Source organism: Talpa europaea, assembly GCF_964194135.1.
Source record: "Talpa europaea genome assembly, chromosome: 7".
NCBI classification, from domain to species: domain Eukaryota; kingdom Metazoa; phylum Chordata; class Mammalia; order Eulipotyphla; family Talpidae; genus Talpa; species Talpa europaea.
In genome coordinates, this window is record NC_140074.1 from 86052791 (window position 1) to 86067260 (window position 14470).

Genomic DNA, 14470 nt, shown 5'->3' on the forward strand with positions numbered 1-14470 from the left:
TGATTCTAACCCTTTGATGTCTTGCCAGTCATGTACAATCTTGTCACTGTCACTTAGTCCCATGATCTGCCTAGTTATCCCTCTCAGAATTTCATGCCTCTTCACGAGGATGGTATTTAGCTGGAGGAATGATTCTGATAGTGAGATTCCAGGCATCAGTGGGAGACAACTTATTGAACTGGTTAGAAGTGCCAAGTGTCTGTGCCTGAGGGACCCTGTCTGCTATCTGCACCCCAGCCAATGATGTGCTTGCTTTTCCCTCTTCCCACTTCAGATGTGACTCCCCACCCTGGCTGGGCAGTTCGAGCCATGGCTGACACCATCTTTGGCAGTGGGAGTGACCAGTGGGTTTGCCCCAATGACCGGCAGCTTGCCCTACGAGCAAAGTGAGTACCCCCATGATCCTGCCAGGCCTGCCCTTCTCCCTCCCTGCTGACCTCCTTTCTTTCACATGATTCATCCCCAAAGACCCAGCTAGAGACATTTGGAGACAAGTGTCTGTCCAGTGCATACCACACTCCAGGCCCTGAACTGGGTACTTGGCAATCATTTTCACTTAACTACCATGTGGAATTTGTCCCCATTTCTTCAATGAGGAAAGTAAGGCTGAGCTCCTTGTGCCAGTCACTTACCTTGTGAATTGCTGGACTGGGACCCACTCAGGTCCATCTCACTCGCATGCCTATCACACAGGCTGCAGGGAGCCAGTCCACTTCCTTTCCTTATCTGTTAAGAGTATAAATCTCCCTGTCACTGAGCCTTCAGTCTCTGAGCCCATGGAGGTGGGGAGCCTTTGATCTCTAGACACCCACTTCATAGTTGATTGCCTGGCACCTACAGACAGGACAGAGCAAAGTCTTGTCAAATGAATGAAATGCTGCCACTTGGGCTGAAACACACAGCCAGCCCTGAGGCATCCCAGGTCTCTGCCTTGCTCCTGTCAGGGTCTCTGGTTATGGTTTGTCTTCTGGGGTCACAGCTTTCCTGTTATTTCTCAGCTTGGTGATGCCTCAGCTCCAGTTAGATCGTGCCGTCTCCACCCACTAGCCCCCCGGGACTGGAGACCAGCGGGTCCCAGTTGCCACTCCTGCCTTCCAGTCTTCCCTATTCCTCCAAGGGAGTTGTGGGTTTCTGGTGTCTGGTGAGCCCAAGAGTGCCCCTTCATCTGTCAACCTGTGCCAATTATGAGAGCCAGCATTTCCCAGATGGGACCAAATTCAAGAAATTTGCAATTAGATGTTATGAGCCTGCAGGGGGACAGAGCTAAAACATCAAAGGGGGATAGAAAAATTAATCCAAAGTGCCCAAGAAGAGCAGAGTCATGCATGATTTGCAGGGATCTTTGCACAACAGATAATTTGTCCCTCTCCCTAGATGGCTCAGCTCCATCCAACTCCCCTATCTAGTCCCTGCACATCCCCACAGGGGGAGAGACTAGGGATGAAACCAGTCCCTCTCCCTCTCTCGTCTGACACCAAGCAGGATGATGTGTCCTCTTGGGCAGGATGCAAGGGCTGGGGAGAGAGACATTGTGGTAGGAGGGTTGGTGTGACCCCTGGTGCCCCTCCAGCCTTCCCTTTATTTCTCCTATCCTTGTGTTGTGTTGCTCTCAGCAGCAGCCAAAAACTGTTGTTGCACCTTTTAGAAGAGCAAATGCTTTTATCTTATCCCCTGGGGCGTGCTGCCTGGTAATGCCAGGTTCCTTGTAATGCCAGCGTTTGTAAAGGAGAGTGCTACAAATCCCCGCAGCTGGGTGCTGTGCCCCTAGGGTCCTTCTGTGAAGTCTGGGAAAATTACCTTGCCTGGTTCCTGCTTAGGTCTGTCCTTTTATTCTACAGCCACCATCAAGCATTTTCCAAGCCCCTACTATGTGCCACATATAGGTTGCACAGCAGTAAACAAGACCAACGTGGTCCCTTGTCTTAAAGCATTAATGGAGAGAAGTGAGCACTAGGCACATAATTACCCATGTGCAGCTGCTCTGACTGGGGAAACAAGCAGTAGGGGTGATGGGTGCTAACTTAATCCGAGGATTTGGAGAGGTTTCCCTGAGAGTGTGATGATGATGAGTCCTGGAGGAGCGATGTTAGCTTTTAGGAAGACAGAATAAGATATTTGACATGTAGAGAACTTGACAAGTGGTCACTGTGGCTTGAATGCAGAGAGTGAGTGGTGGTGGTGATAGAGGGTAATGGTGTGAAAGGAAGATGGAGAAGTGGGGGTGGGCAGGAGTCAGATGGGGCAGGGCCTGGTCACCCAGAGACTAAAGTCTGGAGGGGGAGACAGAGGGACCCACCTTGTCTTTAATGTTCAGGCGCAGTGGTGGAGCTATGCCTGGGCCTTGTGGAAACCCTGATAATGATTCTGAACCCATCCTGAAAGAGATCAAGGAAAAACCTCCTGGTGAAGATCATGTCTAAAAGAAGTCCTAAAAAAGAACAGGAGTGAGCCAGGTGGAAAGGGGTTTTAGGAAGAGGAGGAGAGGAGCAGGCACTCTAGGTGGAGGGCACCGTGTGAGCGAAGGCCTGCAGACAGCAGGCAGCCCAGACACCCAAGGGAGCTGGGAGCAGCTGTTGGTGACACAAACCTGTGAGCCCAGAAACAGGGCATCCTTTGGATGTGTGCGTGGGCTCTGGGCTGCACTGAAGCTTCTTCCCTAAGGCGTGATTGAGGGGAATGTGCGGCCTTGTCTCCATCTGGCACCCTGAGTTGTGTGAAGGGGCAAGATCCTTAGTGGCAACCACTTGACTGTAAGTGGGTCTCAGGGCCTGACTTCACAGGGGCAGTGAGCTGCAGGAGGAGGCCCAATGAGAAGATGTAAATTGTCAGGCTTGTTGGTGATCAGATGGAGGCAAAAAAGGTGTGGAGAGTGCCCAGATTGCCAGATGTGACCTCCCCAGGCCAGATGGGCAGCCGAGGTCTAACTTGCCTTTAGAGAGCCATCTAACAAGACCCTGCCTCTTTTCCTCCTCTGGGGAGTCGGGAGGCTGCCTTGCAGGATGCTTTGCAGGACTTGGGGCCTGGGCTGGCTCCAGGCCCAGAAGGAGCCAGGAGGATGTGCCCTCCTGGACAGTGGTGGTGCTGGACTGTACCCTCCCACTACTGAGTTCCTTTTTCCCTTAGGGAGTAGGGCAACCCTGTTTTCTCATGCCCCTTCCCTGGCCCAGGGGACCATATACAGAGGGTATCCTGACCAAGTCTCTGAACCTGAGTACCTCAGTTTCTGAAATGCTCAGACAGAGGAAACCCACAGGTTGTGCTGGCAGTGTCTTTTCTCAAGGCCTAAAACCCTGAGTCTTCCCAGCACTAAACCCTGAGTCTTCCCTACACAGGAAATGTAGGCATGTGCCTGTGCCCTCTGAGGACTGGCCCCCCTTTCTTTCTCTTCCACTCCCATCCCTTTCCAGCCCACGAGGAGCACTTGAAACAGTGTTGGTCTAGCCCAGTGCATTTATTTATTTTTTTTTTTGCATGTTTTTTTTTTTTATTTATTTGTTTGTTTGTTTGTTTTGTTTATACATGCACTGGGTACAGTCAGAAGCGCAGGAGGGTGAGAGAACTCACCAGAGCCAGAGCGGGGAGCAGAGCAGGCAGAAGGACCGAAGTACACTGCTGAGGGGAGCAGCGGGCGGCAGGAGAGGTCTGCGCGCCATGTGGGACCCTCCTCCGGTGGCCGGGGAGCAGCTGGGGATCGAACCGGCGCCTTAGAGGCCTCGGGCAGCTTCGCAACCCAGCGCTCAACCGCTGCGCCACCAGGGAGGCCCTGCATTTATTTTTTTTTAATTAGAGAAATAAGCAGTCTAGAAATCTGGACAACTCCCCCACACACATACACACAAAGCAGCACATTACTCTGAGCCTTCATCCTTTGCACATGTGGTGTCCTCTCCCTAAACTCCATCTCCTTCCCTCCATGGGGGAACACCTATTCATCCTGCAAAGCCCTGCATAAACACTACCTCTTTGGTTACACCATTCCTGAGTCCTACCTGTGATAATTATGGTGACCATCAACAACCACTTATTATGCAATTGAGCATTTGCTGTATGCAGAGCACTTCATGTGCTCTGCCTCATTTTGTTCTCAGGGCATCCCTAAAAAACAGATCAGAAAGTAAAGGACTGAGCAGCTACCCAAGTTCTAACATCTAGGTAGGGACGGAGCCATGAAAATAAGTCTGTCTGGTAAACTCCGAAGTCTTTCACCAGCCTGCTATGCTTACAAAGAGATGGTGTGCTTCTCAGTGGGTATGGTAGATTCACCTTAAGTTCTTTGTCTTAAGTGTTTTTGCAGCATAACTCATTGCTGCATGGCAATTTTGCTGTAAAAGATAAAATACCTGGTTGAAAGTTTGGTTTGACAGTTTGATTTCAAATTTGGTTTCGGCTGACTCTGCTCCCATTTTTATATTATAAAAATATGGTGATAAAACAACATGTTGGATGTGTGAAATATGAGAGTGTAAAGCCAGATTGCATACTATCCTAGAAAATGATAACGTATCAGTTTGCAAGTCCTTCAGGGACTTGCAGCCATCCCTCCCTCCTGTCAAAACCAAAGGTTGACCGAGCTATAACAAATATAAAGGAGGTGGCTAGTCAATTCCCAGCAGTCTCCAAGAGCATAAATGATCAGTTCTTCAGCTAATCTAGACACAACAGCTTATTCTCTATTGCTGTCTTTATCAGATTTATTGTGTGATGTTAGAAGCTGGAGACAAAAAAAGAAGAGCCAAGCTCCTCCTAACCCCCAAAAGGAAATGGTGACTTGATGGCTAATGAGCATTAGTTTCGTGAAAATACTTTGCTACTTGAGAGCGAAGACCATAATGTAGATGGAATTTTGGCATTTGGCACAGAATCTGGCTCAGATGATTTGGTGAAATAAAAGGCCTGGGCATGTGACGGAACATCTCAGTGCAGTCCAGGTATGTGCTCCAGCTGCATGCGTTGCAGATAATGAAAAGGTGACAGCGGAGTGGCTTTTACAACACGATACAAAGCTCAGGCATGAGTATGCATCCTATGGAATGGAAACGGATTCCTCTCTCGTAATGAAGGAAGAAAGTTTGGCAAAGAGAAAAAGTTTCATTGTGCCCTTTTAAATTAATATCCCTCTCTTTCATGATTTTTATCTTTTTTACAGCAAAATTGCCTTATGGTCAATTAGTTAAGAGGCAAAAATTGCCTGCAGCAAAGAACTTAGGGTAAAACTACTGAGGCCTGCTTTTCTCTCTCCTGACTTCTCTCTCCTGACACTGGGAGGGCTACTGCTGGCTGCAGTAGCCTAGGTGGGATGGCAACACGAGGCCTTGTGTGTCAGGGAGCCACCAGAAAGGTGTCCGCACCCCTCATCCTCCTGTGCTGTGTCGTGCATCAAGGGCTGGAAACAGTATCACTTCCTTAGGGAAACCCTTGTAGAACCACACCCCATAACTAGGTTAGTTCCCCTATCTGTATCTCCTGCTGACCCCCACCTGCATAGATCATCCAGGAGCAGGTCCTCGGCACCTAACAAGTGGCATCACAATGGATAGTCAATAAATATGTGTCAAAGGAATAGCTCTTACAATTTTTCATTCAGTAAATCCTTGTATAATTTGATGGGGCCTCTGTCTCCACCACCATATTGTCATTCTTCAAGGCATTGGCTTTGCCATCATGTCCATCTCTGTAGACCCAGCACTTGGCATAGAGTGTCTCAGAGAAACTGGGGCCCAGGGCAGGGAATTTGCAACCTGATCTGCTTCTGCCACTCTCTACTCATCCAGAAAAATAGAAAGGGTTTGAGTTCTTTCCCTCAACCTCAGGAGACATCACTGCTGCTGAACCCCCCCATCCTAGCCAGGCCCCAACCCCTCCGCCTTGCCTGCCTCTCTGTCCCCTTCTTCCACAGCTCTGTTGACCTCCAACCATTTTCAAAATGCTGCAGGCATCTCCTTTTACCTTCAGGGCTCATTTTAAATCTAATTACCATTCTTTCCTAGCCCATTGTAAACTTCATCTCACTTGTCTCACTTAGATCAAGGTTTTCATTCTTCTCTGAATAAGCTCTGTGCTCCGCCCTTAACCTCATGCACCATGGTAGGGGCCTCCTCCATTCGAACAGCCTCACAGTCTGTGCTCCTGCTGCCCAAGGTGCTAAGGTGATGGCGGCCAGCATTTGAGCCTGGTGTCTGCACTGTTTCTGTTCCCTGTACCCTCGCCCCTGACACATACACAGCATCTGGGCTGTGGCAGACTCTTCTCAGGGGAGCTTTGTAGATGTGATGGGGTTTGCACTGTGTGACTTCAACATCAACCCTGTTATTATCTCTCAAGGCTACAGACAGGCTGGTCTGTGCACACCTATCAGACAGAGAAGCAGAGGAAGAGTCAGTGCCTCAGCCCAGCCGAGGTAGAGGCCATCCTGCAGGTCATCCAGAGGGCCGAGCGGCTGGACATCATGGAGCAGCAAAGGATCGGGTAAGGGCTGCTCCCTAGCCAGGGCAGGAGCCAGTGGAAAGCAGATACCAGATCCAAGCGCTGGGAGTCTGGTGCCCTGGGTCCTAGTGCTGGTGGCTCACCACTGGGGGTGTTAGCTCTTCTTCAACACCCCTGTAGTGTAGGCGCAGAACCCATCACTTTGAAGCATGGGAGCCTCGATATACCCCTTTGTCAGATGGGGCTAGTGACTGGTGTGGGCCCCAGGATGTGGGGAAGAGGGATGAATGTGTCTGACTATATTAGAGGCTGTTCAGCTCTGCACACATAGGGTCCTCTGTGGTTCTCAAGGGGAGGGATTTAAGTCGAGACTGAAATGTGGATCTTTCCTTCAAAATTTCCTTCAAAAATTCAAAAATTCGGGCCTCCCCGGTGGCGCAGCGGTTGAGCGCTGGGTTGAGAAGCTGCCCGCGGCCTCTGCGGCACCGGTTCGATCCCCGGCTGCTCCTTGGCCACCGGAGGAGGATCCCACATGGCGTGCAGACCTCTCCTGCCGCCCGCTGCTCCCCTCAGCAGTGTACTTTGGTCCTTCTGCCTGCTCTGCTCCCCGCTCTGGCTCTGGTGAATTCTCTCACCCTCCCGCGCTTCTGACTGTACCCAGTGCATGTATAAACAAACAAACAAAACAAACAAACAAAATAAATAAATAAATAAAAACATGCCTCTATTAAAAAAAAAAAAATTCAAAAATTCAACTAGACTGCTCTCCAGCTTGTTCGAAGCACTTTTGGCCTCCAGCATCCAGACCTGAGCGCCATGGAGTCTTCAAATAGTTGTGTTGTGTCTTTCTTTAATTATAAACGCATTCATACTTTAGAAAAAGTCTGTAAGACACAAATAGGAAAACCCAAATGCAGTGCATTGTATGGAACAGGAATTAATGTGATTCTGGTCTCCTTATTCTTTTTCTATTAAAAAATTATGTGACCATTTTTTAAAAATGAGATGTGTGGAAACGTACAGTTCTAGAAAGTGAATGCACCAGTGCAAAGATCACTGTGTTCAAACAATTTATTGTCTATGCCTCAATAGTATTGGCATATTACTATCATTTTATAAAAAGGGTTTATATCAAGCAGACTAGTTGTACTTTGCCATTTCCCCCACCAACCTGACTGTGGCCCTTCGTGCTTACACACCTGTGCCCGGGACTCTGCAGCACCTGAATGTGCACATGTTGATAATTGACATACCAGTGCTATATCCCTCCAGCTCTCCCAAGAGGGTCAAGTAACTTCACATCTCTGACAAGGACAGGGAGCAGTACCCTAGATGAGGGAACAACATGTGGGTATGGTGTTGGGGCCCTGTAGCAACCTTGTCTGGGCAGTGGTTGGGTTGTAGGCAGGAAACACATTCTCTCTGACTCTGAGTCCTGTGCTGCAGGCGGCTGGTAGAGCGACTGGAGACCATGAGGCGCAACGTGATGGGGAATGGCCTCTCCCAGTGTCTACTCTGTGGGGAGGCGCTGGGCTTCTTGGGCAGCTCGTCAGTGTTCTGCAAAGACTGCAGGAAGGTAAGGCCCTGCTCTAGCCCTGCCACTCTGGCTACCCAGCCTGGACCAGCTCTGCTGCTCTGTGGCTTTGTATTATGGCTCTCAGAAGTATGAGTCTGTGTGTGCATGACTACATATGTGCACAGGTGTGCACATGATGTCCTATACTTATTGGCAAGCAGGATTGGGTTAACCTGTCTTCTAGGGTCAGCTTTGGGGATTGGACCTCTGGGACTCAGAGGCCTGGGGGTGAATTCAGCTTTACATTAGCTGTATGGCCTAAAAAAATATTGTTTAATATGTCAAGCCTCATCTTCCCCATCTGTAAAATAAGATTAATTTAGGAGTTGGAGGATTAAAAGTTTTATTCAAAAAAATTTTTTTAAGATTTATTTATGCATATAAGAGCTGGGGTACAGGCCAGAGATGCAGGGGGTGAGAGGATTTACCAGAGACCGAATGGGGAACAGAACAGGCAGACTGACTGAAACACGCTGCTGAGGGGAGCAGCGGGCGAGACAGGAGAGGTCTGCTTCACCATGTGGGTTGCTCCCTGGCAGGCTGGGGATCGAACTTGTGCTGTAGAGGCTGTGGTTTGCTTCATAGTACAGTGCTCAACCCCTTGCGCCCTAGGGAGGCCCCTATATGCAAATTTCTTAAACCTTGTATGACATGTTTTAGGTACTCAATAAACCTTATTAGTTGTTACTAAATAAATATAATTCTCTCATGGCCAAATCATATGCTAGGATCCCACTTGCTATTCAGTTGTCATACTCTTAATCCTTAACCATTCAAACATGAGTGATCTTTGCAGCATGATCAAATGGAGTGTCTCCTTTTCTTATACTCCACAATGTTATAAATTGTGTTGCTTATTAAGTTGTTTCATATTGAATCTAAGATGTCTTAAATTAACTTTTTGTTTTTCTTGAGTTTCTAATTACCTTTGGTTTTCTCTTTGACCAAAGAATAATATGCCTTCCACTCAAGATTATTTAGCATCTCAGTTTCTACTCTCCATTGCATGGAATCAATCTTTTTTTTTTTTTTAACTCTGCCAGAAACCCATCCAGACTTTTATCCCTATTCCTGTTCCAGCATAGACTAGTTGCTGCATATTTATTGTCATGGGATTTTCCTTTTTTGCCCTCCTAAGTTAAAGATGCTGTTCCAAAAATAATATATATCCCTCTGTTGTTTTCACTCTAATTTTACTGGAACCTCTAAAGTTTTGCTGGACCCCATGTGCCAATCACTCTTTTAAACCTGAAGTTATGTTAGTGAACAAGACAGAAAAAACCTCCCCACTTGAAATTACATTGGGTAGGGGAGCCAAAAATCAAGTAATGATCAAATAAATAGGTAGATTTCAGAAAGTAACAGATTCAGGGAAGAATTCATGGGATAGAACTGTGGGATAGAAGACTGTGGATTGGGTGGAGCAGTAGAATTAAAAGGACTATAATACATGGAAAAGTCAAAGAAGTAAATATGAATTTGGCCACATAGAAGCCATTGGCAACCTTGGCAAGGGCATTTTCTGTTGCATTCTAAAGCGAGCATTCCACAGGTATGAAGAGCTTTCCCAGCTAATAAGTGGGAAAGCTAGGATTTCAGCTAAGGTTGTTTTTATCCCCTGCTCTGTCACATGTGGTGAAGTAGACTGAGAAATGTGGATTAATGGTGAAGGTTTGAGAGAATAGTGTAGAGGTAGTTGGGGTCTGGGCTTCAGAAGTAGGGGTGGGCACTGGTGTGCCCACTTCATAAGATCCTTATGAAGTCCTCCCTAGGCCCTGACTAAATACCACTGTAGGAGTACGTCCAGAAACTTGGGAATGTCTTGCTAGGCAGGTGGTGTTGTGTTTCATGACTTCTTCCTGGGAGACCCCCGCGGCTAGTTCCTCTTCCTCCTCCATAATCCCACAAATGCTATAAATGTTCAGCCTTAGCTCATGCCCCTAGAAAAGTCTAGGGTTGCTGTCACAAAGGCAGGCTTCTGCCTGTGGATGCTGAAGGGTTAATGTCAGCTGTTCCTTGGAGAGTCATTTCCTAGGCAATAGTGAAACCCTAGGTAATAGTGGCATTCAACTGCATATGGGAATGCGGGGAAATGTTCTTCCAGATACTCTTGCCATACTACATCCCATGGTCCCCTGGAGCACAGGGCTGGGCTGGTGCTGAGGATATTTCCATTTGAAATTGTTTTTATTTTGTAGCTGGCTGACAACTTGATCATGGCTTGCGTAGTGAGATGAGGAATCCTTTGTGTTTCTGAGGGATGTTGTTACCAGGTCAAAGTGGGAGGAGAGCGTGCACTGAGTGATGAGCATTTGCAGGGTTTTCTTCATCCATCCTTGAGAAGATTGTGTCATTTATTTACTCTGCAAATAGAAGAAGGCCTACTGTGTGCAAGCCTTATTCCAGCAGCTAGAAGTATCATCAAGTTAGACAAAGTCCTTATTGTCATGGAGATTATATTCTAGTGATGGGAGAAGAGAGATAATGAATAAACAAATGTAAAATAGCATTAAGTAGACTGAGGACTCTAGTGAATTAAAAGAGGGCAATGTGGTGTAATGTGACTGGAGGGCCACTTTGAGCTCAGACCTGAGCTTAGGCAAGACCCTGCCCTGGGAAGGTCCAGGTAGAAACCTGTCCCAGGTAGAGGGAACAGTAAGGATGAAGGCCCTGAAGCAGAAACTAACTGGGCATGTGCAAAAGACTAACATGGCATCTGGGGGAGAGGGAACAAGCGGTAGACATGACAATCACACAGAACTTTATAAGTCAAGGTTAGGGGTTGATATTTGATTCTGAGTTTAATGGGATGCCAGTAGAGCATTGTAAGCAGGGGTGTGACATGATCTGATTTGCATATTTAAGAGATAAGTGTAACTGCTATTTGGACTGTAGGGGGACATAGAGTGGAAGCAGGAGATGAGTTGGGTAGTGACTACTGTCATTGGGAGATGATGGGATTGGGGACAAGGCAGCATGGGGATGGGAGCCAGATGTTGAAGGGTTCAAGAAGGAGGTTGAGAGTCCTAGGAAGGAATGAGGATCCTAGACTACAGCTGGACTAGGGCGCGAGGTCCCTTGGTCTGCCCACACAGGGAAGGGCGGAGGTCCTCCTGGGCTCACAGCAAGTGCTGCTCCACACAGATGGACTTGGTTTGCTGTCCCAGCTTGGCCACAGCAGAGTGACCTTGTACAAGTTGTTTAACTTCTGGGCCTTTGTTCCTTTATCTGTAAACAGGGTAATAAATAAAAGATCACCTTTGGGTGAGTGTGAGAAGTAGATGGAGTAATACAGGGAAAGCCCTTAGCAAAGTATCAGGTCCATTGCAAACACTATGTACAGAACGCCTGTTGTTATTGTTATTATAGTATTATTATCAACCCATTTTAAGTTCTAGCTGTTTTGACTGTGCATGTGTTGCAAAGAATAAGGGAACTAACCTATGTATCTCAGAAGAGGTTGAATGACATCCCACATATTAGTCAGCTCAGGCTGGCATAACAACTTACAATAGACTGGGCAGCCTCAACAACAGAAATTTATTTCTCAGAATTCTGGAGGCTGGGAAGTCCAAGATCAAGGCGCCTGCCAATTCCATTTCTGGTGAGAGCTCTCCTCCTAGCTTGTAGCTCCTTCTCGCTGTGTCTGCGCACAGCCATGGCAGAGAGAGCACTCTGGTCTCTCTCGCAAAGACATCAGTCCTGTGGGAACAGAGTCCTATGCTCATGACTGCATTTAACCTTAACTGCCTCCTACAGACTTTGTCTCCAATACAGCCCCACTGAGGGTTGGGCCTTCAGCATATGAATTTTGAGTGAACACATTCTCTTTATTAGAGTTCTGGATTTCTTGAATTTAAAATTGGAGTTACCACTGTTTTTCATAATTTATATAAAAGCCTCTGGAAGCCTTTGTAGCTCTCAAACATTGGGCATTATGAGCCAGCAGGGAAACCTCGGTTTTGTGCAAGTTCCTCATTTAAACCTAATACCCAATCACTTATCAGTCTGTTGCAGGCTATGTCTGGGTTAGGGGAATCTAAAAGGAAAGGTGTCTGCCACAGTCACTTCTCTCAAGTCTTGATGATCAGGGTGGGAAGACAGTATTCACGAGAGTGATGCTGACCATTGCTGGGGCGAGAGATCCCAGGACAGAGGGCAACAGAGAGGACTACCTGGAGGGACTGGCTCCTGAAGGCTGAGCAGGCTTTTGAGAGGCCAGGAGCAGAGCAACACACGTTCCAGGAAGGCAAGAACGGTGCAGCAGAGACACATCCCTGTAAATGGATTAGGTGAGCACCTGATTGAGGATGCAGGCCCTGAGGGCAGGGAGAAGCAAGCTGAAAGAAGAAAGGACACAGGAGATGACATCAGATTTGACTTAGGAACAGGGTGATGACAGGGACCAGAGGATATAGGGCAGAGCTGAGGTCTTTGGGAAGGAGATGGGACTTGTTAGAAGGGTTCTCTGAGGACCAAGCTGCACTTGAGCAGGGTGGGCCTGTCCTCCAGGACAGATCCCACGTGGTTGCACTTAGGAACCAAGTTACTAGAGAATCACAAGGGAGGCCCAGCTTACCCCAAGCTGTGACCCTCACAGGGGCTCTCTGGTTTCTGGAAGGGAAGGAATAATATCATCCATTCGCTCATCAACAAGTATTTATTGTATTCCTACTGGTGCAGATTCTGGGGACACGGTGTAGAGACACGATCCCTGCCTCTTGGAGGGAGATATTAAACAGCTGTGGATGACTAATTCCAGTTGTGATTGGAGCTGCAGAGGCAGCTCTGGTGGGGCTGAGATGCCCTGACAGGGTAATGGGTCCTCATCGGGGCCATCAGGAACCCTTCACTTTGGGTTCAACAATTTCTAGGGCACCTCCCTGTTTATTTCCATCTCCACTCCCCGCATTCACCTTTTTCTTGGCCTGTAGTCCTGGGGCAGGTGTGTGGGCATGGGCAGGCTGCAGGGAAGGGATGCTGAGAGGATCTCTCACTTGGGAAGTGTCCCGATCCAGGCCTGGGGTCTGGTCGCAGCCCTCCTGGCCACAAAGCTGTCCCTGGCAAGAGCACTGGCAGCATTCAGCAACTACATGCTAATGAGTACGTGGACAGAACCCAGGATGCCAGTCCTCAGTGCTGCCTCCCCTCCGTAATTGGGCCTGCCCACCCAGACTGCCTGCCCTTATTGTGGGAGGGCTCCAGTGGGCAGGGAGAGGGACTGGCTGATTAATTAGAGAGGCCTGGCACTCCTAATTGCTTAGGCTCTGAGTCAGCCAGCTTTCAGTTTAATTGAGAGTCCGGCTTCATCAGCAATGGGGAGGCTGGGGGTGGGGGCTTGCTGCAGAAGAACCTGCCTTAGCCCAGGGTGATGCTGTCATCATGTGAGGGAGGCAGTTGGGATTTTTCCTGCATTTTAGCCAAAATGTGGCTAGAGTATAGGCACTGAGGACCCTGCTAGGAAGTGATGCTCTCGGTGGTGTGTGTTGGGTTCCAGTGAGAAGTTGAGGTAATCTCATACTTTGCTCAAAGCCCTTAGGGGAAGCCCAGCTTGTAGGGGTCAGGTATCCCCTACCCAGGATGGGGGAGCACTGGAGGGAAGGCTCCCTCCTCTGAACCTGATCCCTGCCTCAAGGTGCTGCTGAAATGTGTCCTGCTGAGGTTAGCCCAGAGCCACTGTGAGGAGCTAACAGGAACCTGAGGGCCCCACCCTCGTGACCTCATGGCACCATCACACTGGAGTCTAGGGCTTCTAGGAATTGGGAAGAGACACAGACATTCAGTCCACAGCACCTGCTGAACAGAAATCTGGGCATAGGGGCAGGGGGCGGTCTCCTCAGGGGATTTTGCTTCTCCTCAGGTTTGAAGACCCTGCTGTGAGGTCCTAGCCCCAGGCCTGGCTTGGGGCTTCCCACTTGTCTCCTCCCCTGGCATTCCCCTCACGCCTTCTGCTGCACACCCCATACCACCACACACACTCCTGACACCACACACTACCACACACACTCCTGACACCACACACCACCACACACACACCCCTGACACCACACACACACCACACACACCCCCATCACCCCCCACACACACATGCACACACACTGGCTGGGGGCAGCTGCTGCCCTCCCTCAAACCATCCTCACACTTGCAGACTGTGAATCCTGAGGCCATTGTCTTATCTTTTGATGTCCTGTGGGGTTTGTAGAACACTTTCACAACAGCCATCCTTTTTGGTCCTCTCGACAAAGCTGTAAGGCAAGCAGGGAGGTAGGCTGTAGTCATCCCAGGTGGAGAACAGAGCTCAGTAGAGCAGGCTGCTGCCATTACCCTCCCAGGTAGTGGGGAGCTGGGTCCCAGGTTTGAGGGGCATTTGTGACCTGTGCAGTGCTGCTCCTCAGACCCAAGTGTGATGCTTCCCCTTCCTTGGAGAAGCAGGGGTATCTTTCTAAAGGACATAGGAGAAGGCACAGGAGA

General features: G+C 48.7%; 1 protein-coding gene across 1 annotated transcript in view; it reads left to right on the forward strand.

Moving 5' to 3' along the window:
* Positions 1–264: 264 nt before the first annotated feature.
* RPH3AL (rabphilin 3A like (without C2 domains)) overlaps positions 265–14470 on the forward strand; it is a gene marked incomplete at its 3' end in the record, with an annotated part of 80319 nt that continues 66113 nt past the window's right edge. The window contains exons 1-3 of the mRNA XM_084237855.1: positions 265–386; positions 6322–6465; positions 7870–7999. Coding sequence (XP_084093981.1) covers positions 310–386; positions 6322–6465; positions 7870–7999 — 351 coding nt within the window. The 5' untranslated portion in view covers positions 265–309. The remainder of the gene's footprint in view (positions 387–6321; positions 6466–7869; positions 8000–14470) is intronic.